Here is a 23,954-nt window from a genome sequence, read left to right on the forward strand (position 1 = left end):
AGCTGTTCTTGCTCTTGGTTATTCTGGGTCACTGCGTGACAAGCTCAGAGCAAATAATAACGTGTGGGCTCTAAAGTTACGGCCTTGCCTTCCATGTTACTCGGCAGGCTTTGTTCAATTTAAAATTGTCGTTTTGGATAATGCCTTAAAACGACCTTCGATCAAAGCAGAATGACAGGGTTTATAATACGGATGAGTGCGTTATAGCCTGTATTTGATTTTTTGTGCATTAGTCTGTTCCATTATACTAAATGGGTCTGCGGAGCAGCCCACGCCTGAGCTGATTTTATGGAGCCTACCTTGCACATTTACCTATCATTACTGTAGTGTTGTCAGCAAATGTATGAACAAGCAGGTCTCTGCGTTTCAAAACTGATGCATTAATTTTTAAATAACTGTCATGATAGAAGACTGACAAGCCCAATTCTCTTTATGGCCTGTCCAACATTATGTGGGAATCTCCTGTAATGAGCATCTTCTAGAAAACCGCACAAGACTTCCAATGCAATCAGCCAGAGCTCACCATTGCATTACATTAGTCAATTTGACAGAATAGTCTAATCTGAGACTATTAATCAGAAACTTTCTTTGGCATTTGCCCTGCTGAAAATACAAAATATTGTTCAGATTCAATATTAATCACCAGCTGGTAGTGTAATGCCTTTAAAGTTATAAAGGTCGCAAAACATTACAGAAGATTATGACTAAGTAAGCATCTTCTCATTCTATTCCTGAAAGTCTGAGCACTTCACTTGAATATCAGCCTCCTTCAGAGACACCAGAGCAACATTGCTTCTTCCTCCCCTAAGCGCTGTCTGTGCGCCGCAGTTAAACACCCACATGTACCAGAGCATCTCTGGGAAATGTGCAACACCCGAGTGGGGGAAATGCTAATTATTCCGAGTTAGATTAAGAGCTAAGTCTCTTGTTCCGCCAGAAAAACACACAGCCAAGGCAGCAAAGTTATTCCAGAAATAAAATTCAGATTCTTTTCCTCTCATATATAATTTGAATCAAAAAGCCTGTGTGATTAAGCAACCAGTGAGCATCGACACCCTGAGCTGAATCCCCGAACCTGCCACAGAATTGCTCCCATGCGTCCTTCACTAAATAAGGAAAATTACGCACACCCACTTTGAAAAGATTTTTCAGCCTGAATGAGAGGTGGGTTTTTGTTGTCATGAAAACGACAACTGTCGAGTTATTAGTACACAGTCGCACGGGCACAACTGTGTCTCCTTTTCCATAGGGAGCTCCGTCCTGGGCAAGCGCAGCTTTTCCAGGTATCAACGCTCCCCGTGAAACTTGCACTCAGCTCCTCATGGACAGAAGAAGGAGAAGTCCGAGTTGCTGGCGTAGGAGGCTCCCTCCAACATGTTCGCATTCGCTCAGCCGGAGGCACCGCAGATGAGGCTCTCGCTGCAGCGGTCCCCACACCTTGCGGCAGGCTGTCACTAGACTGACTGGGCAAAAGTATTTCCAAATATTTTAAGAGGTCCTGTATTTTTTTAAATGCTATAAAATACAGACATCTCTTGAAATTGGTCAAACTCGAGAGTCATATTTGGCTTCAAAATATAAGAGGAACAACTGATAAGGAAATTTTTTATTGTTTCATGTTCACCAGCACCTTCCAGCTAATCTTTAATACTGAGCTGAACAGTGTTTCTGAATCTATCGCTTTACTTTCTCACAGCAGGGAACAGAGCTGTGAATATGAAAGAACCTAACAAATTCTGACCTTTATTGTATCTTTACAGAGTATTCCCAGTTTCAAACCAAGAGATATCAGAGCACAACACAGGCCTCAAAGGGGTAACGCTGATTAGAGCACTCCTCCTTTCCAGAGATGTTCTACTTCTGTCAAAACAAACTTTGCAATGTTTTGAGATACTTGTGATTTTTGAAACATGTTCATTACATATGAAAAAGGCAAAGAACTACGCTCAAAAAACCTGAGGTGCCATCCATGAATAACTTCTCGAACTAAGGATACAAGGATAAGCTGCTTCAGAGTAATGAAGAAACATTCAATACTAGAGATTAGATACGATACAGCTTCTCTTGTTATTGGGACAAAAAAAAAATTGTGAAAGTCTAAGCAACTCAGCTAAGAGAAATCAAGACAGCATCAGGTTATGCTTTTCTTACTTCAGTCATTTATTAGTTACTGAAGTGCCACAAGGTTTCAGGGAACCAGCCTGGAGACGAGTGCGCTGCCTCCATAGCAGCATCTCGACTGAACATGCAAAGTAAAACAAAAGTTAAACAGTGGTCAAAGGCCCTAAAATATGCTTTAAATTCCTTCAAATCTCATTGCAAGGTACCCACACTAATTGCTTAAGGGAAAACAAAAACAGATTAAATCTACTTGTTCTTCCAGAGAGATTAAATATTATGCGTACAGTCCTGCAGCTGTTTCTAACAGACTTGTTGCTTTAAGCTCTCATAATGTTTTCTTATTAGCATTTAATTACATACACAACCCTACCAAGTCTTTATAGTCAAAAGTGTCTTTTTTTTCTTCCATGTAGGTACTGCAATATTCCTGCAATGATTCTGCAGCAAACCTTTCTTCCACAAGCACCGTACTTCATGCATGGACCAAAAGGCCAAACTTTCTCAAGATTATGAGAATACTGGCTATTAAAATTTCAGGCAGAGATTTTTGGTGTCCACTTTTTCTTAACAAGCAATGCTTTCCAGACCCTTCAAGTAACAGGAGTTTTGCTTGGGATGGCAAAATGGCTTTGCAAGCAAAAAAAGAAAAAGAAAAAAAAAAGAATAAAAAGACAAAGACACCCAGGACCCGCATAGTGGAGCTCCCTCATGGACGCAGAGTCACTCCTGCCGGCCCTGGTGCCCGGAGCGAGGCACAGGAGGAGCGTGGACCACCAGCAGCCCATCCACAGCCACTTGCATCTTCTAATTTGGGAAGCTTTGACTTGTATGCATCTCTCAAAAGGAAAATCTGTTCCAAGTTTATTCTTGTCCAAGAATAAATAATAATAAATCATCTGCTCCAAAACAAGACTCTATTCTGTGTCAAAGCATTTTTTTCAAAACATTAAGCCAATCAGAAGCTTGGGATAATGCCAAGTTTATTCGGTTAAAAATGAGCATTATACACAGTTTCACAATAAAGTTACCCATGCTAATATTCATGGGAATTCTCTATATTTATTACAGCTCCTCGTAAATCCAAATCTATCAGTTCATTGTTAAGTTTTCCAAAAGTCTATTCAGTATTTAAATATGTTTTCCTATTTATAGTTTTTGTCTTAAAACTAATCAGGTCTTACAGCAAAAGTTAATGACTTGAAATATTTCTAACAAGTACTTTAGAATACAATTAACCAAAAAATTATTTCTCCGGATGCCCACTTTATAGAGGAGCTTAACAAAATAAATAACAAAACAATCAATTAAACATTAAAAAATATATATTCCTATTCCTTTTAAATCCTGAATGAAAGAGACAACAACTGGAAACATATTATGCACCACTAGTGGAAAATCAACATAACCCAAACTGCATGGTATCATACACCCAAACTACAATATCCAAATGTCACTTCATCGCAACTGGGTGCAAAGCCCTGGGTTAAATATAGTCACTTTTTGTAGTGAAACAGGCTGTCAAACAGGTACCATATGGCTCTTCTAGGGAAAAAAATACCCATGCAAAAAGAAAAAAACTGTAAATGTAATAAAATGCTCACAGTATAAACCCCAAAGGAATAGGCTGTAAAAGTTTTCCGAGAAAATAAGCAGTATTAAAAAAAAAAAATTAGGAAAAAAAAAATTCTCCTCATCTCACCCTGAATTTCTCTTCCTCTGCCCATAAAATGAAGCTTTTGTGATATGCAAACCCAACTCCATTTAAACTAAATCCTGGAAATTTTGCTACAGGGGCGACTTAATCAGGGAAGGAAAGGAGGACAGTAAGCCGCCATGCTGTAATGACAAAAACAAAATTCACCTTAGATGGACTGATTACCTTTAAAATATGGGAGTTTTCTGGCAAAGCTCGTGCAATGAGGAGCTCTCCCTGCGGAAAAGGGGTTCCTGTCCTCTCTCACACGTCATGGAAGGAAGAGGGAAAAGGTGAATTCACCCACATCCTCGCGTCTTCCTCGCTGGCTAGAGGGATTTCGCCATTTTTACCATTTATCGTTCACCCAACCACGCTTCTGTCTTTACCAATACCGAGTTTGTTCTTACTCCCGCAGCGGCCAGGTTTACCTTCCTGCAGGTGTGCCCAGCAGGGGTTTCCAGGCGGCCCTCGCCTTCCCCGCCGCACGAAAGCGCGCTGTTTTGGTGCAGCCGGAGCCCCACCGTCCAGCCGCACGGTTCGCCGCGCGGCCCGGCGTCGCTCCGAGCGAGACGCCCGCTCGCGCCTGGTGAGCTGTGTACGGGCAAATCCTTCATTTCTCTTTCATTACCCCGGCATGTACTGTCACTTAATTTTTATGTATGCAATCCTTCCTGACAAATATGATCTGCTGCCTGGTAATTCGTTTGACGTTCATTCTGTTCCTTGCTCTAATTACGGCTCCCGTCGCTGACACTGAGGCGGCCGCGCTGCCACAGCCGGATAGTACACCTGTCAGACGGGCTGTGCTACTGCCTAATGCCCTTTCATGCCACTCTGATGTTAGCAAATACAAAGAAAGAAAGAAAAAAAAAAAAAATCAGATGAATATATTTGCATAAGCCCTGCGTTCAATTCATGGGTCAGCAGCCATCAAAATTACAGTTCGGGGCGGTTGCCGGGGCAACGCGGCTACAGCCAGCACCCGGAGCACAGCCCGGCCCGTGCCTGGTACCGCGCTCCGCTCCGCGCGACGGCCGCATTCAGCGTTGCTTAAACAAACGTCTTAGTCAAGCCAAAACCAAGATCAGAACACTTCCTGCAGCAATAAAACCTATAAATCTGGCAAATTACCCTTCCCCCCGCCCCCACCCAAAAGCTTCAAGTCTGCATATTTTTTGATTGCAAAAATGCTCTTTTTATTTGGAAATGGGAACCAGTGCAAGCGGTGGCCGGCCCATGCCCTGCCTCCCCCTAAACGCCCTCGCTTCGCCCCCCGTCGCTGTGGGCACCTTCCCGCCCGCCTTCAGGAAGGGCAAGGTTGGCCCGGGGAGGCTTCACCCCACGGCAGCCGCTTCCCGTTGAGAGAGAACAACTCCAGCAAAGGTCACAAGCTTGGCTTACGTGTGCAGCCGGTTGCTAAGCCCCAATTTACTCTTATTAATATAATAAGTGCAGCAGTCAAACGAGATAAAATCATATTATTAGACATGATCATATTTCTGCCTGTTCAGATGATGTGATTGTAACTTGCTAAAAAAGGATTTATTTTAATCTGTTAAGTATAGTATACATATGCCAGGATAACTTTTAACGCAAAGAGCAATCTCCTAATATTTTATGAAAATAACAAGTGCCTCACCTTTTCTTTTCTTTTTTTTTGTTTGTAGACACACACACATGCACATAATAATAAGGCATATATCTTCCTTTTTTTTGTATGCTTAAAAGCCCCAGTGTCATTAGAGAGAATATTACCGAGAAAGTTTTTACTCATATTAGAGAAGTGATACAAGCAAGACTCACACGCAACAGAGGAAACTGCATGTGTAAAGACAAACTTTGGAACAAACCTGGCATGTTCTAAAACCAACGGTGAGAGCTAAATGCAAAAGAATTTAAACACCGCACTGAAGGGCAAAGTTACCTCTCTGCTGTAACACCAAAGTACCTTTCGAACTCCCAAAATACAGATTATTGAGAAAGCAAAACTGAGCCACCGCTCAAGAGATTATGCATGCACAGAAGAAAATGGACAATTATGAAATGTTTTATACTGGACACTGTAAGACTTAAAGAATTACTCAAGGATTAATGAGCTGTACATACTGTATAGTTATCTACAGCATCATAATTAATGCTAACAGAAACAAAGTTTATACTTAGTTTCCATATAGTTCCTTCATGTTAACAAAATATCGTTCATGTTATTTATCATTTTATACATACTGAAAATTCTTCTTAAAGAGGACTTTTCCAAAACACTTCAAATTGTAGAAAGAGGAAAGCATGAAAGCATGAAAACATGAAGTAATGGAGTTTAAGAACATACTTATAAGGCATGGAAAAAGTATATGCTCACTCTGATATTCTAGAGTTCCTACTTTCTCTTACAAGATCATAAATAAGGCTTTTTTGTAATGAATTATAGTTTGCTTTGTCAGTTTTTAAAACTATCTATTCATTTTTAAAAATCTAATTGCAATTTCAATTTTACAATGATGCAAAAAATTAATTTTCTGCAACACATCAGAAGGTATCCCTAATAAACTGCGTGTGATACAGTGTAGAACTGATTTTTTTTAAATATTAATTGTCATGTGACAATGCCTTTAGGAAATACTGATAAAGCATGAAAGAGATTAAATGTAAACCAGGTGACTAACAAATTAGTATCAGTAACAAGAGCACAACTTAGGAAAGGGGAAGTATATACTAGAATGCAAGTCTTCCAAATTTCATCCTGTGATATCTCAGAGCTTTTATCAGTTATCACTGAGAACCTATGTCAGATGGGTGAGGCAAAAAAGGAATTAAAAGAGGCTAAGAGAGTGTCTTCACATGGTGACATGGGGGAAAGGAGGAAGGGAGAGACGAACCCAGACACCGTAAACCAGTCAACTTAATTTCAATTCCCAGAAAAATGCTGGACGTACATAATCACGCCAGGTGTAAAACAGGAAAAAAAAGAACAAGCAGTGAACAACAGTCAGCACGACTAGTCCAGAACGCATCATCTCCCATGATCTACTTTGCTTCCCTGGCAAGGTAACGGGCTTGAGAGAGAGAGAAGCAAAGATATCCTACAACTTTAGTAGAACTTTTAAGCAAAGTTACATAAGGTTTTGATAAAAGCAAACTGTGAAAGCTGTCTAACTGGAACTACTTCGTGGATGCAAAACTGTTTGGAAAGCAGTTCACGGTCAAAATGCAAGGCTATCTCAGTGACGTTCTGCAGGACACCCGTTAGTTCCAGCTCTGCTCAGCGTGTCCATTAACATGGGGGACGACGGCAATACCGAGTATGCTATTACCTTTGTGGATGACAAGAAGCTGAGATGAACCATAGCACAGCAGAGCAGAGTACAGAATAAAAATTCAGAGTGAGTGCAAGGAGGAGAGTCTGGAGGCAGGACCCAACTCAGTAAGAATAAAAGCAAAGTACTACACTTCAGCAAGCACAGTCAGCTGCACAGACAGAAGACTAGGGAAGGATCTAGAGATACGTGGAAGGCATTAAGAAAACTTGTGTCTTTACCTGAAATTCAGCTCAAGCCTTAGAGGAAGTCCCTCTTTGGAACAGATGAGGCGTGAGGGCTTTAACACCCGCCTTACTTCAGACAGCAGTCAGAATCGCATCTCAGAGGAAGATGGCTGACCAGCATCTGCTAAACGTGTTGGCGTTGTAACAGCTAATTTTAGCAAGCAGAGCGCAGGCATACAAATACGCTATTTTGAGTGGAAAAGCTGCATATGACAACTTTGTTACATTTGCTATAAACCGTATACTTACCAGACAAGACCACGCTCCAGAAAAAATATCAAGTGGCATTTTATGATGAAAAATGTCTAAAACTTTTATATGAAGACTCCAGGTGTTTCAATACTATTTAAAATACATATCATAGAAAACTTTACGTGTGTCCATTGAGCCAAACCTCCATCACAGTAAGAGGACAGATAACGCTTATTTTGAACATCAGAGCTGACAATTGTATAGCTGTGCTTGCTTAATGTCTACAAGTATCTCCTTACCTAAGGAATGTGCTGCAGTGGTTTTAGAACTAAAAAATCGGCCTAATCCAAGATCTCCCAGCTTCACCACCCCTGTGGCTGTTATAAACACATTGGCTGGTTTTATGTCTGCAAGAAGAGAAAGGGAAAAGGTCAAAGCCACGAAAGGTTATCTGGTTCTAATACTGCAATAGAAACATAGCCTGGAGCTCCTTCCGTACAAGAGAGACTCGATCACAACCATGTTTCTTCACAGCTTTGATAGGCTGAATCTTCCAAGGCTTCAAGTTCCACAAAAAAAATGAGTATATTTCTCAGCACACAGGAAAAAACAATGAGGGAAATGTTGTAGGCAAACAGCATAACAGAATAGAGGCAACCTCTTTCACTGATGGAAATCAAAGAAATACTTAAGCCTGCTTCCCTTTGGAAAAGATCATTTTCTACAGGAAAAAGCACTGTATGCAATGCTCCCTTCACGCCAACGGCAAATTACTGTCCTACACTAGACAAATTCTGGGCTCTATACAGCATATTTTGTTTATGTAGTGTAAAAATTACTTAAGCCCAGGTACCCCAAGCAGTCACACCAGGGTTTGCATTAGTGAGGTTCTTTCCCCACAAGTTAAAGATGACTAAATGTGATAGATTCCAAATTTCAGCTACCAACTGTAGGCTTAATTTATGTAAAACTTACAAGCTAGATCAGAAGATGTATACAGAAGGCAAAATGCTACTTCTCTCTTTCCTGAAAAAATTGGTGAAGAATTCACTGCTTGTGAGGAGAAAGAAAATAATGAGCAGCAGAGATTGCTATTAGTGCCCTCTGGGATATTTGCATTTCCTGGGTCAATTCCTTCACAAAGCATTTCATTTATATTGAAAGAAGCAACATAATTTTTGGATAGAACCCAAAGTGATGAAAAGCTCTAAGACAAGAGATTCAAAAATTATTAATGAAAATTGAGAGCAGGGTACGAGAGAAAGTGTGGAACATATTTGTATTAATATTTCAGAAAAGCTCGCAAGACAGAAAAACTCTTCTAAACTCTCTAAGGTCACAGCTAATATAATGAAGACTATTTCTTAGAGTTCACTGTATTCAGTAGTCTCAGCATTTTACTTCTGACACTTTTCTAATGGCAAGTTTGACACTTCTACTTAATATCAGTGTCTGGAATGCAAAGCAGCTCATCTGCCTAATACCACACTCACTTCAGACTGAATCCTTTAACAATGATGCAAAAGACAGAAGGAGAAATCCATCTTGCAAGCTCCAGCCTCTCTAAACATGCATTGGCTGAACATCAGCATAATTGTTTTTGAATGTAGTCGCTTACTAATTGGAACATTATATTATTATTCAGTGAAAAGAGACTGAATTAATGTTACCTCTGTGCATCACCCTGCGGGAGTGCATGTGTTCAACTGCACTGCATAACTGCACAAAATATTTCCACACCGTCCTTTCCGGGATTAACCGTTTCTGCTTTTTAAAATACTGTGGAAGGAAATAAATAAAAGATCAGTGAAGTAACATATTTGTCTCATTCCTGGACTCATGTTAGTCAGCTGCAGGTTGCTCATGTCTTCTAGATCTGCATCAGCATGACTTTTCTTCTGATTAGCATTTAACTCCTTCTCGCTGTATGTAAACTTCAATGCAGTTCACTAATTAACAACTATTATGAAAAACACACTTAAGTAGGTTTGACATTTTTGAATGGACACCAATTATAATTAGCATTAATTTCCTTAATTACCTTGCAAAACATATTTAATGCTTCAAAACAACAAATGTCTCAAACATTTTGCCTTAAGTAACAAAGGATCATTAAAAAAAAGCTTGTAAACATTTGTTATTGTACAGTCTATTAACAATAACAAAATCAGTTTCTCCGTTTCAAAAGATTGCAATAGCATCAATAAAGCATTTTTCTTCTGTGATCACGTAGAATAGTATATTTTATTTCACGCACAATGGGAACGTTAAATTAACTGAACCTTCTCTAGTGAGATGCAAAGACACTACAGATCAAGAAAGACAAAAATTTGGAGAAAGCGTGTTTTGTGTGTGTTTATGAAGTGCTAAGCATAACTGAGTCTAGATACCACTGAGCTCTGGGCATCAACAGCTCTCAGATAAAATAATCACGACCATCACCATAACACACACAACAAAGACCAGTGCGATGTGCTTATCTAGAAAACTTAAGTCTTCTTCCCAAGCAACCTACCAGAGGAATAAACAGCCAGCTGCCCACCCCAGTGGAAGCTAAACATTACATATCTTCACCTATTTTTTTCCATTTCAAGAATGTCTTTCAGCCCTGTGGATGATGCCCAGATTCCCCAGTCCTCTTCCAAGACTTCCTAAAATTCCATTACTTTTGATTATTGGTCTCTGACTTCTCATTGCTTATTCTTGTGCCACATACTGAGCAAGTTCTTCACCGACAGCACCAACAACATACACACCTAATACACTTCACAACTTCCAGTGCTTTAAGATTTATCCTCATCCTTTGATATACAAGGTAACGTTAGATGATGACAGTCTCGGAAATGCTGCACACCTTTCTAGCTCTACAGTTGCATTTCTTTTGCATCGTACATGTCGGAATTTCCGTTAGAACCATGTAAGAGCAAGAATAAAGGAGGAAATGGGTTGGAAGTGCCCCTTTTCTGCATCTTGTGTTTTTTCCTCTCGGTACAGACATCTGATGTCCATTGTCACGTTTTATATTTTATGTGAAATGCTGCTAATGGTTCTTGTTTGACTCAAGTAATGGCAAATTTTCATTTTGCAGATCAGCTGCGAAGGGGCGTGACCGTGCAATTCCCCAAGCAGCAAATCTGACAGCTTGCAACAGTTTCAACCCAAAACTTGATAGAGAGCACAGAGGAATTACAGAGGGTGATGGATAAAGTGTTATATACACGATATTATTTAATTTTCATTAAAGTAGTTAGGAGAGGATATGCACAACCCCAAGTGATAATTTTCTAAATGTCATGTCCAATAAGGCTCGCCCGACATTTACAAGGAAGTCCCGGCTCTCCGGCGGGTTATCCAGCAACGCTCCGCGGCACCAGCTTTGCAGTACCTCATAAATAATGCAGGCAACAGGGGCGTGACAAAGACAGACCCTGTTTTTAGCACTCTCGCACCTTCGGCATGGTGTTATTGCTGTTCCTACCGCCTCTCTGAAACTGAAAATCCTAACATAAGTTTTAATTCCAGAGAGATCAGGCGGGAGGGTGGGGGGTGGGGGGGGACACCAAGGAGGGAGCAGGCAAACTGCATTTCTTCGATTCTGTTTTCAAGCTACAACATTTAGGAGGAGATTTTCCCCCATTCCCTCTTATTTTTAGGGTTTGCTTTTTAAAACTCAAATTCAACAAAGATTTGCACTAAATGGAAAAACATCATTTATAAGACCTTGAAAAAACCCGGGGCATCTTCTTCATGCCTGCAACAAATACGTGTGAAAACGGACCAGACTGGGGAGCACTGACAGAGAGAGCACACAAATTGCAGTTTTGTTCAAGTTATCAACCTAAGAATCAACAAATTAAGTTTCAGAAAATGTAATTCCTAGTATACCATGAAAAAATAATCTTCAGAAAATGAAATTACCAACCCTGATAGATAAATGAATATATTTACCACTAGGGAAAGTTTTAAACTAAAATCCTAAATGACATAAGTATGCAAATATTTTATATGACAGGATATCTGACAGTTATGTAGGTAACACTTTTTATAAGCTAAAATTTAAAAATCAAGCAAAATGCTTGCACCCCAGGATGGCCACAGCCCTAATTCTTGCTCTCACAAGGATCATTTTCTTTTTATCTTTAACTGAAGCTCCTAAAAGCCTGCAATAAACTTCGTGTTTCCTAGGATCTGTTGGGAAAGGGTGAAACATGCAATAAGCCACAGAAAAACAGTGCCGAAAGGCAAAAAATACACGTGAGCTTTGCCAGGCGCAGGGGGCTTCGTCTCCAGGCCCTGCAGCGAGCGCGAGCAGGACGCGAGCTCGTCCTTCAGGTTCGGGGCAGACACCGTCGTCGTCAACTCTCTTAACTGCCTGCGATTCAGGTAATATCTGGTGGGGGCTCTCCCCCAAAACTCTCTGCTGACGTTTATCCCCAGCTCTCACCACCCCAGGGAAGATTCCTCTCCGAAACGGAGCAGACTGTCATGGACACTGGAAATTTAGCCACCGACTACGGACTGCTTGGGTAACTTGTCTGACAGCCTTTGGCCTAGTGCCTCATAGCGCTGCTGGCACAGAAAACAAATCTGTTAATAAGATATTTTAACTGTGACAACAAGGAGGAGGAGAACTTTCCAAACATTCATTTATGATAATTACAGAATAATGATGGCAAAAAAACAGGTAAAACATGGAGCGAAGGTTGAGAGTGCTAACAAACATGATATAACACATCTGTTCTCACAAGGGATGTATGTCTAAAGATTAACATGTCAAAGAAAATATAAAAGCAGGTGGTAACAGCTTAACTAAAGCTGGTTTCCAGCAATACAAGTATTCCTAAGAGCAACATGAGAGAAGAGCAAGCACTTGAAACATTTTCTCAATTCCAAATCCCTGTTGCAAAGAAAGTCAATACACTTTCTAAAATGTCTTCAGTGTGGCAGACAGGCTATGTGAACAGTATACCTAGCAATAATTAAATGTCCCCAATCACGGATTGAATACATCAGCCTTGCAGAGCAACACATACTTCCCACCAGATCAGGCCGGCTTGCTCCCTCTGAGGCAGCGGGCAGCAGCAGGCAGCGTACCCCAGCGAGTTGAAAACGGCCCCAGACCCTTGGGTTTAGGCCCTGCAACCACCCTGTCCCTGCGTAAAACCGCAAGAGGAGAGTCGGACCACGTTTCCAGCACAGATCTGCTTACCTCCATGGCCTTATATCTTACATGATCCTGAAAGTCTGTAGTACTTTAGACTTGACATGTCCTTACCTTAATCATCTGAGAGAGGTCACCAGCATCGGCCAGTTCCAGGACAATGTTGAGCTCATTGTCTTCGATAAAAGAATCCAAATACTTAATTATATTGGGGTGGTTCAGTTGCTGCAGATTGAGAAAAGTGCAAGATGAAAATTTGTAACAGTGTAGTAATTTCAACTCAAGGATACAAAACCTGCACCCACTTTTGTAATCATTATGCAAAACGATTCACCACAGGCAGAGCTACAAAGAGTGCTCCGGGCCATTACGCACACACAGAAAACATAACAAATGCAATCATTTATCACAAGCACAGCAACAACAACAATAAAACATCTTTTAAAAAAGAGCAATCGGGGTCAGATTTGGGATGAAAAGGCCTCTTCCACTGTAAGCTCAAAAATATACATAAGCAATGTCCTGAAAGAAACTTGGTTAGGCAACAACTGATCACTTTCTTCTTCAAACATAAATTAAAAACCCAGTAATCGACTACAGTAACCCTTATGGGCTCTCTGACCCCAAGAATAAGAGGAGAAGGAAAGCAAAAATTTAATGCAAGGAAAATATTACACAAACTGCACACAATATGGTAGTCTATCTTTCCCATTATTTAAGTCTACATCTTCAGTAATTCAATTTTTTTCAAGTAAAGCTTTTTCTTACATTTACAACTGGCATTTTGCTTCTATTTCCTTATATGTTTCTTTAAAATTTGCATCTTCTCAGATGTAAAGACAGAATTAGGAAAGCTGACTTCATTAAACTTGTATAACCCAAACTGACAAACATTTAAGCTAGAAAGAGACCAAGTAGGGTCACACAAAATAAAAGTAAGCATTTAAGTTGGAAAATGTATAGTCAGTTTAGTCCCTGTCTCTTAAGCTATAGAAAAACTGTTCCACAACCTTAGCAGAATCAAAGTCTGAAAAAAGTCTGTGCTGATCAGACAGAGACATACAACGCACAGACCTAGAAATACAGGGGATGGCACCAAGCTTGTGCCTGAAGTTTCTGAGATGGATTAAATCCAAGGGATCTATGAGAATATCGTTTTGAAAGCGTAACGATCTTATTTCTTTAGGATCCAGCCCGATACATTGGGCCAGCTGAAGAAAGCCTCCCCACTGCTCTGCCCTAAACACTGCTGGCCATAAGGAAGTTTTTACTTTGAGGCGCTACTTTTGCTGAATTTCACCAACAGATTACCCCAAATGCTTACACACTACAACAAAAGACCTGGCTCAGATGCAAAGATGCACCTGAGATATATTGCCATCAGCCACCACCCTACAGCAGAAACGCTCACTGCCCATGGAACACAACCGGCGGATATGTGTATATGCGTATGGCTTGGGGTACAGATTTCAGTCCTTTCAATAGCCTTTATTCCACAGAAAGTAGAGCTTCAGATAATTTGCAGGCTAATACGCACTATGAAAGTATTTTTCTCCTGGCCTTGTTATGCTTTACTCACAGGACTAAATTAAGAAACAGGCTCAACAAATTAAAATTTCCATTTTAATATTTTATGCCTGAATCTCTTAAAATAGAAAACTGTAATTGCTTAGCAGATAATGTAATATCTAGATTTCTTTATTCTCTCTCATGCTCATTTCGTATTATATTATCCTTCTGTTGCGTTCCTAAAAATGCAATAAATTTAAAAATTACAAAAGTGAGCATTTCATCTCCTGAGCAGCTGTGACCCCAGTGTGTCCATTCCAGGGGTTATGAAGCCAAAAGAAACATCGTTACGATCCATCATGCTAATCGCGCCGCTCTGCATGCGCGTTAGGGGAGAGATGCTGCTTTGCAATGCCGGGACACTAGCTCGCATTAGCGCTAATGGAATCCATGTGCAGGCATCAAGAGAAGAACATTCCCGAAAGACCTGGCTTTCAATAAATAAATAATACAGCCCACCGTTCCTGCTGAAATTTCTTTTAAACATCTGCTCTTAGGTATATTGATCAAAGATCAACTTCCAGCCAAAAAAGCATCCAAACCAGGAGCAGATACCGGTACCTAACGGGCTGGTGGCCCCCGGGAGCCGGAGGGGACGCGGTGGGCTGCCCACAAGCACTCGGAGGTTTGGGCATGGGGCGCAAGTCAGACTTCAGTTCTTTACTCCTTCTCTTGGCAAATTTCTATTTTAAAAAAATACACTGATTCTGTGGTTATTTCTGTAACTATTCTACATGCCTGCAGCATGGAGAAATCTGTGTGAAACACCTTTTGTCAGAAGAAAACCATGTTAATTCTCACAAATCCTTAAATGCACCAAACGTTGCAAACACCTTATTTTGCGTTAATGACATTTTCCTATTTCTTTACTGCACCCTAGAAGCGCGATGGCAGTTAATGCCTGATGCGTATGCACGGCAGCGAGCGGCCGGGGAGGGAACGCCGCCGCCGCCTCCGAGCGAGCGCGCGCTGGGGCTGGCAGCCCACGTACTGCTTACAGCCATATTGCTGAGCTGCCATACCGAAATGTTTTAGCTACAATTACACGGAAAGTAATATGCAATTTTGTGTGGCTTCTGTTAAATCTGGAATGATTATAATTAATTTGCAAAATTATTAATTAATTTTCACCAAAAAAATTAGTTTCCCTGACACACACAAATCTTTGATCAAAAAAGCCAAAGTATTATTTTGACGGGGATGAGCTATAGCAAGTCTAAGTAATTCCTTCACAAATCCTTCAATGGTCTACATAAAAAACAAAACAAAACAAAACCAAAACCAACACTCCTACGACAAATTGTTTCAGTACCAGTTTATAAATACTTTATACTAGACACTAGAGTTTAAAAGCGGCAAGAAATTCTCACTAAATACGAATGTGCCACGCGACACGGTCAGGCTCCAGATCCCGCCGAAAGGCGGAAACGGGCCCCGCAGCCACACAACCGCTGACCTGAGTTAACCGGAGCAAGAGCTGGGCTCACGCCGACACGGGCTGCTGGAACCGGTCCTTCAACACTCGTGCCTTCCAGACACAACAACAATTATCCGACCCGATGAATTCAGGAAATAAAGTGTATTATCTTTTAATATAACAATACTGTACAAACCTTGAAGTTACTAAGCCACGTATTGGACCGAAGACACCCGTCCTACACCCCTGAAGCTGCCCACGCACCGGTCTACAGGAACCCCGGCTCTGCAGAGCTGCTCTGCGGTGCGAGCGAGGGTCTCGCTTTGGGAACCTTTCCCTCTTTCCAAGCCCGGGCTCCCCTGTCCTGCGCTGCCCGGGCCTCCGGGTGAACGCTGCAATGCACTCCGGCTTTTAAGTCGAGTTCTGAAAGGCGACTGCTTGGGACCATCCCAGCAGCGCCACGTGCGGCCCTTCGCGCTCGCACGAGGCGGGGAGGACGGGCGGCCTGGGAGCCAGCAATTAGCAGGCGAGTTGCAGATATTGATGCGACGAGAGATTAGCCTTGCGGCACGGAGCGAAGCACCTTCCAGCTGCTGACACTGACAGACGCGCTGAGGCTGGCCAGCTAAAATCCTCCCTTGTCTCCAAACAAAACCTTGGAAAACTCTCCATGTGGCAGCCTGCTGGGAACGCCGCCTGCACCTGCGCCGAATTATCCGAACATGCTGACCCCAACAGCGCCACTAAAGCTGCTTCTGAAGTCGGCAGTCTGAACTTTGATTACTTTTTACTTATTATCTGCTGGTCTTCTCAGAAGCTGAGCTACATACCTCCTGGATAAAACTCGGTGCATTTTGTTGGCTCGTGGTTGAAAACTAATACTCACTTGAAGGAAATGAACTGTAGGCAATATTAATGAATACGTCCCAGCTGTAATGCGGCAGAATTTATGAAAATGACTTTTTAAACAAACTCAAAGATCCAGATTCCTTGGACAGTGCAATGCACATGTCCAAGTAGCAAGATTTGCTCACATTCAATAATAAATAACAATTAAACTACCAGCAGAGCTGATGTTTTGCAGTTAATAGCATATTAGTGTGTTTCAGTATCTTGTCAGCAATTGCTCCCTTTCCTCCTCTCTTCACCCCCACCCCAAATAAACAAATTTTCTGGAATGTTTTCTATTCTTTTACAAAATATTTTGCAAAACAATCAATCTGATTTTACTGACTGGTATTTTTCAAAGCACTGCTGGTATAATGGAAACTCCCTCCCTCCCTCCAAGGGGCTCCAGCTGCTGAAAGAAAAATCATAAACAACTTGCAAGCAGGGCAAACAGGCTCCTCTTGCCTGGAAGAGGAGCACAGAAGTTAAGTAACTGGACCACAGTCACACAAACTGCTATCGACATGGTTATGCCGTACCTCTATGGTGCGGACTAGCAAATTCTGGCTTTGTCTCCAACAGCATGAATATAAATTGACAATTTAAATAGAAATACCTAAAATCACATATTCAAAATGAATTATTTAATACTTTTGAAATTAAACTTTACTAGCTAAACTAACAGTTTATCCTTCAACAACCTGTTGCAGTTACTCAAACTAGATTTTTAAAATGCAACTTGTATTTTCTACCAATGTTTTAAAATATATTAAATTACTGAGAAGGTGAAAATCACTAGTTAGTTTAATCATTTAAAAAAAGACTCTTTGATTTCAGAGCCTTTATCTAAGCTACCATTTCTTCCATGTGTGATATGCATATATGCACACACGTACATGATATACACACATAAAGGCAAGAGTATTTTTTTCCATTCAGCCAGTTCATTAATTAGTTTCTTTCAAAGTGAGTAACAAATCAAAACCTTTAAGAGGAAGAACTTACAGGCCCCTCTGAAAGAGGAGTACTTGTTTTTGATGACAGGAAGATTTGAAATAGATTTGTTAGACTCTATTGGCAGAGCACTCGATAAAATTAAGCCTTAGTATGAAACTCTTGTACCATGTAACCACACAGTGGAATCACATGAGCTTTCTAACTTGGGTGGTTTGCTGAGATCTTTACAGCGTGCCATACAAACTTTGTCAAACGAGGCAAATGACAGTTGCCAACCTGAAAACAAACGTTTTCTCAAAACAAAAATTAGAGAATAGCAATTGTAAAAATTCTTACCTTCAAGAGGTCAATCTCTTTAATGCAATCTTGTCTAGCCTTGGCATCCATCATTTCAAAAATCTTCAAAGACAAAAATGCCAAAGATTAAAATGAAGCAAAGAACAAACTAAGAATTTCATATTCTAATGAGAAATTGGTCTTTCTTCTCCCACTTTATATATCCTCTACGATAGCGAGTACACAGGCAATCCCCAGAGCAAAGGAAGATCAATGTTATCTTTATTTTGAAACCGCTACGAGGCCAGCAATGGGGCCCCATTCTGGTCTCTGGCTTTGGTGCTCGTCTTCTCATATGATCGATCCATGCCAAGATGCCAGTTTCCGAGCTGTACGACTGTGGCCATTTGGGCCTTTTTTTTTTCCACATACATTTACAAATAATTTAGTGAATCCTTTTTATAAAGTAAAAAGGGAAATTGAAATTGAACAGAAGTTACATGACTAGTTGTACACAGTTCTGATATTAGAAACATTGACCCACTCCAAGGTCACAAGGGATGAAGACCAAGCAGCGCAAACTTCCAATTCCCGCCTGCTCGAAACAGACGGGGGACTCCCGGGAGGGGAGCGGTGACGCCGTGGGCACAGCCGAGGGGAGGCCGGGGGCACGGTCTCCTGGGGCCGCGGCCTGACCACTCGGCCTTTTACACATGCCTGTAAAATAAGCACCTGGCCTAAGCAGTATTTGTAAATCTACTTAAAACCTTCAAAAGTAATATCCTTTGTGGTATACTGTCTAATCTGGAGGTAGAATAAAAAGAAACTCTAAAACCAGACCGTGCTAAAATAAGAAACCACAGACTACTTTTTTAAAGACAGCAAGAGAAAGAGAAGCTCCTATTCTCCCTGGCAGCATCATCTACTGCTTACTTACCTTCTCCATTTAAGAAAATAAAAAGCAGATGCCTTTCTCAAAAATATACTTTACTTGAAGTCATGATTTATGCCCTCCCAAACTACTAATACTTAGATAATGTCCTCAAAAATTGGATGACATTTCATATATGTAAAATATCAGACCAGATCAACTAGTGGTCCCATCAAAACAAACTCTCAATATATTAAGCATTTTATTGGATTATTTCTGCTGACAAAAGAACACTGAAAAACAAGAGGTATCTGATTCAGGAGTAATCTGTGTAGACCCCTAAAACGTTCCCATTTTGCCTCCTAAACAGTAACACCTTCAGTTTAAATACTCACCTGAACTTTCTTTAATGCCACAGGTTTTCTGTCCAGAAGACAAGTTGCTTTGTAAACTTCGCTGAACTGCCCTCGTCCAATCTTTTTCTCTATCTGAAAGTCTGCCAGCGTGCAGCGATATGGGTACGACGTTAAATGTCTCTGCTTATTCAAAAGAAATACAACCAATCAATGAACAAGAAAAAGTGATGGAAAAAATCATGAACTCGCATTCCCAATCCTTCTTTATGGTCACAAACTAGCAATTTCTAAGACTAATGATATTCCTAAGGATAAATTCCTTGCAGTGGCAGCGGAATTACCCAGCCAGAAAGACAAAGAAATTTGGTGTTGGTAACACAAGGGACAAGGGCCCAGACTGGCTTCCCTTTCCTCACTTGCAGTTTTCTTTGTCCACTTCATACCATACTGCACCAGGAGACATCACAAAGTAAAAGTTCAGCATATCACCACAAATAAATAGGTACATAAAAACAAAGACACTATACTGCATAAATTCTTGATACTTTCTGTAGGAGTTTCACTTCAGTTGTCTGAAAGGAAGCACCTATATGACCTGCATGCTGAAACAGGATCACCTATTTTGTTTTCTTTTAAAAAAGTCTCTTGCCCAACAGGCACATCAGTTTCTCAAATTTCAGCCTTCAAGACACAGTACGTGGCCCGCAGTCGCTCCATGGAGCCATAATAACCTGCAGCATTATCAACCAAAATTTTGCCAGGGATGCAACAGCGGGTCACGTTAACATTTCATCCTATCAGCTGGGTCCTATCGGTTAAAAAAAGGTTCTGAGCTTTCAGATCATATTCAGAAACAACTCATTTTTCTTATATATCACACAAAAGGATTTCTAGTTTTGTGTAGTAATAATTATTCCAAGCTTTTGATGCACTTTTTGCTACTTGCTTAAAAATATTAACCAAACCAATATACAAAACTAAGAGCTGTCAAAAATGTACAGAATAGAGTTCAGAACTCCAAACATGCCTATATTTTTGCTCTCATTTTTGATGTTCAGGAATTTAATCTAGGCTGGTCTAGGCTGATCATAGATAATTTTGACCATAAATGTGTTCATTTCTAGGTAATTCAGCCAATGTTACTAGTGCATTTAGTTAAATGACTTTTTTAAAGGGAAATAAAGTCATGCCTTCTGTGTAAGCAACTAATTAATCCCAAACTCCTGTCTCTCCAGCTACACACCCCCTTATCGACTTTGCCGGCTTCTGTCACCGGGGAGAGATTGATGACTCCTTCTGAGCGGTCCCAGGTAAATACACAGTTAGGCAGGTACACGCAGCGTAACAACTATTATGTACTCTGCAGACTAGGAATTGCTCCCCAGAGCCGTTCTGGTCTCTTCTATAATTAACATGACTGCTAACCAATGTTTAAAAAAGAAATTATGAAAATTAATGACTTAAAGTTGCTGTGCATGCCAAGTAGACTATTTTTAAGCTTCAACATCTTGAGCCATTGCAGAGTTCCCATCAAAAAAATGCAAAAAGCAATTAGACAAGTACACAACTAAAATGGTGCGGTTATTTTCCCAGGGCTTCAGCTATCGTTTACAGTTGGGTCTTCAGCAGACAGTGCCCGCAGAAGCGCCCAGCCAGAGCGGGCAGCGGAGACCATGTATTTTAAGGAGATGACTACTGCGACTATTGTCACTGCCTAACCCGGAGGGTGGGGTGGAAATAAAACTGCAGACTGCAGGGAAAGTTCTCAGTCCAGCACCTTTCACTAGCGCTACATGCAAAAAAGTGGAAGAATCTGTCATGGTTTATATTTATTGAAAAGTAAGTAAGTTTGAATAGCAGTAGTTTTTATTTCTGTCATAAAAAAAGAAAATCCAACAAACAATAAAAAAGGTATCAATAAGATATTTGAAAAAGCTTCCAGTTTTAAAGTTGTCTGTGCGATTCTGAACTGCAATCACAGTTATTTGGCAGAGCTTTTGTAAACAAAGTTGTAAAATTCAATGCTTTTAAGAAGACTCAGCAATAAAGTCTCCTAAATAGTAATTTTTGATCCACAAACTGCATCAATCAACCAAGTCATTTTGAAAACTGTCATTTTTAAAGCATCTTCATCACAACAAACACAGGAAAAAACACAACAGAACGCTACTCTGCTGCAGGTTTATTCAAGAAAAAAAGATGTTTTACAAATGCTTATGATACAGAGATACAGATATAAATCACAAACTAGGCAGTGACAAGACTACTGGGTCTTTTTGCTGCCATCTTCAGCCTTCATCTCTTAGACATACCATAATGTCCAGCCAATGTCTGCTAATTCAAGTAGGCAAATAATTGGAAATTTAACTCGAGGGCATCATGATCATCAACTTTCTCAGTTTAAGTTGCCTAAAAGAGCAAAACCATTCCTTTTCACATGAGACGACACTCTGAGTAATTATTTTTGAAGTGTCAAAGCCACAGGTAAATTTTTCCATCTATAAGTCTTTAAATAGTTTCATAATACTATCAGGAATGGGTTTCATTTCTCCAGGCTAGAAGAACATGATATTTTAATTCATGCACAATAATCTACACAAACAATAAGGCTGTATTACAATTTGCAGTTATTCATGAAGGTTAGTCACATGGAAACAAGAAGCTGATTTCATCAAGTATTTCCTTTAAATTGTTCATAGAGCGCTTCCCTTTCAAGACATACTTTAGTCTCCCCTATACTTTGAAACAAGCTTTATCATCTACCTTACCTCACAACCTTGGCTGGTTGGACAACACGCAGGTTGCAATAAACATCCGCGCTATCAAGCAAAGGAACTTTTTGAACCCAGCAGTCCAGGTGATTTTCCACCCACCTTAATGTCCATCTATCTGGTCTATATCTCACCTATTTGGTGGTAAGGAGACTATGGGAGATCATGTCAAAGGCCTTGCTAAAATCAAGATATACAACATCCACTGCCCTCCCCTTGTCCACAGCTCACAGAAAGCAATGAGACTGGTCAGGCATGATTTGCCCTTGGTAAGTCCACGTTGCTGCTCCCAATGACCTTCTTGTCATGTGTTTCGAAATGGCTTCTAAGAGGGTTTGCTCCACAACCTTCCCAGGGATTGAGGTTAGGCTGGCTGCCCTGCAGTTACCTGGATTCTCTCTTTTGCCCTTCCTGAAGATGGCCTCTTCCAGTCATCAGGATCTCCTCCAATTGCCATGACCTTTCAAAGATGATAGGGAGCAGCCTTGCAACGACATTGACCAGCTCCTCCAGCACTCTTGGATATATCCCATCTGGTCATATGGACTTGTGCATGCCAAACTGGGTTAAGCAGTTCCTAACTATCATGCCTTCTTTCCTCTGCCAGTTTAGTTTCACTTTAAAACAAAATAGCTGTATTTCCCAAAATTCAATGAGAATTACCTAAACTTATTGCAAGACACAGAGTCTTCACATTATGCATATTGAATACACTGTTGGAATTTTGTACAGAATAGACTAGAAATTGTGATCAAAATCAAATTTATTTTCCAGTAACCTTTAAGTCATCACAAATGTCTGTCCAACCATATATACAACACCTACCCAAGAACAGGAAAGAAATCAAGGGTGATATCCATTTGCCCTTCATAAATCATTAAATTCTAAGTGTGTTTAAACCAAGAGTGTTTAAGTATAAATTAATATTTTAGACACGTGACAAGAAATATCTAGCAACTTCCTAACTTGAAAATATAAATAAATATTAGTAAAGTGACAGGATATATGTGTGCGCCTTAACCACTTTCATACGGTTAGCATATAAAGTCTGCTTGCCATGCTGGAGTTAATGCTAGGTGATGACTGGACACCTCAGCTGATATGTTCTGGCATCCTCCAGGACTACAGCTGCACATTTACATATGCAATGACCTAGATTTGCATTTGCTATCACAACCTATCAGACCTAATTAAAGTAATGGAGCTTTCATACAGGCTAGAAGATGTTTGATTACAGTATAAACTAGAGAGCATGTTCAGGCTACACCAAACCGTATCAGAAAGCCCCCTATTGATTAGGGCAGTCCATGTTCCCATATGTCTATTTAAAATAAACCTGTTCTTATGTTTCTTTACGTTAAATGTAAGTAGGCAACTCTTCTAGATACTGTTACAAAGAACGCACTTGGCACACCTAATAAACATCCAACTCCCCAGAAAACTAGTCCCATGGTCTGGCCTTGCACACCTTTCACTTATTTCATGGCCTTTGACAAGGGGAACTCCCTTTTTTTCAAATCCTTCCCAGGTTAACTGCTAGTATTTTCCATGAAGCTGGCAAAGAATCAATATCTTCCCATTCAAATAAACTATGATCTTTATTTCTGCAATTCTCAGAGCTTCATATGAAGACATAAACTGTGCGCACAATTAAATACTGCCATCATCTTCAGGCCTATCCACCTAAACTAGATTTTCTCACTTTCCAGACAGATTCGGGCTCAGTGAGGAGTTAAAGCCTGTATGAATACAGAAGAACCAAGCACCTGTCTCTGCAGAACAAATTTCAAGCACAGCGATGGAGCTTAGAGGAAATAAAGCAACTTCTGGAACTTTAAAGACACTATGAAAATTCAGCTATTTCAACACTTCTATTCCCAGGGCAGCTGTAGGAAGCAGATAGTCTGGGAAGAACTAGTTTTGAGACAAAGGCTGTTCTCTTTATCCACACAAAGAAGTCTCATTCTTCTACTACTCCATAAAAGAAAAAAAGAAAAAAAAAACCCAAAGATTAAAGTCAATTAATTCCTCGTTCAAATAAAGAGGCTATTCATTTTTAAGAAGAAATGCAGAGATTATTCCCAGACCAAGTTATTCTGGCATACATGTTCTCTTTTAGATGTAATCACTGATGCAAG

The 23,954-nt window shown here is 40.4% G+C and overlaps 1 protein-coding gene across 5 annotated transcripts in view; it reads right to left on the bottom strand.

Annotated features, from left to right (window-relative positions):
* Positions 1 to 23,954, bottom strand: part of NEK6 (NIMA related kinase 6) — a 76,294-nt gene that overhangs the window by 15,690 nt on the left and 36,650 nt on the right. For 4 of the 5 annotated variants that reach the window (XM_067308875.1, XM_067308874.1, XM_067308877.1 and 1 more), the window contains exons 3-7: positions 19,085 to 19,228; positions 17,879 to 17,941; positions 12,826 to 12,936; positions 9,221 to 9,329; positions 7,850 to 7,957 (exon numbers count right to left, since the gene is read on the bottom strand). In XM_067308875.1, coding sequence (XP_067164976.1) covers positions 7,850 to 7,957; positions 9,221 to 9,329; positions 12,826 to 12,936; positions 17,879 to 17,941; positions 19,085 to 19,228 — 535 coding nt within the window. The remainder of the gene's footprint in view (positions 1 to 7,849; positions 7,958 to 9,220; positions 9,330 to 12,825; positions 12,937 to 17,878; positions 17,942 to 19,084; positions 19,229 to 23,954) is intronic. The other variant, XM_067308878.1, reaches the window with a different exon arrangement.

This window comes from Apteryx mantelli, chromosome 21 (genome assembly GCF_036417845.1).
Source record: "Apteryx mantelli isolate bAptMan1 chromosome 21, bAptMan1.hap1, whole genome shotgun sequence".
In the NCBI taxonomy this organism is placed as follows: Eukaryota; Metazoa; Chordata; class Aves; order Apterygiformes; family Apterygidae; genus Apteryx; species Apteryx mantelli.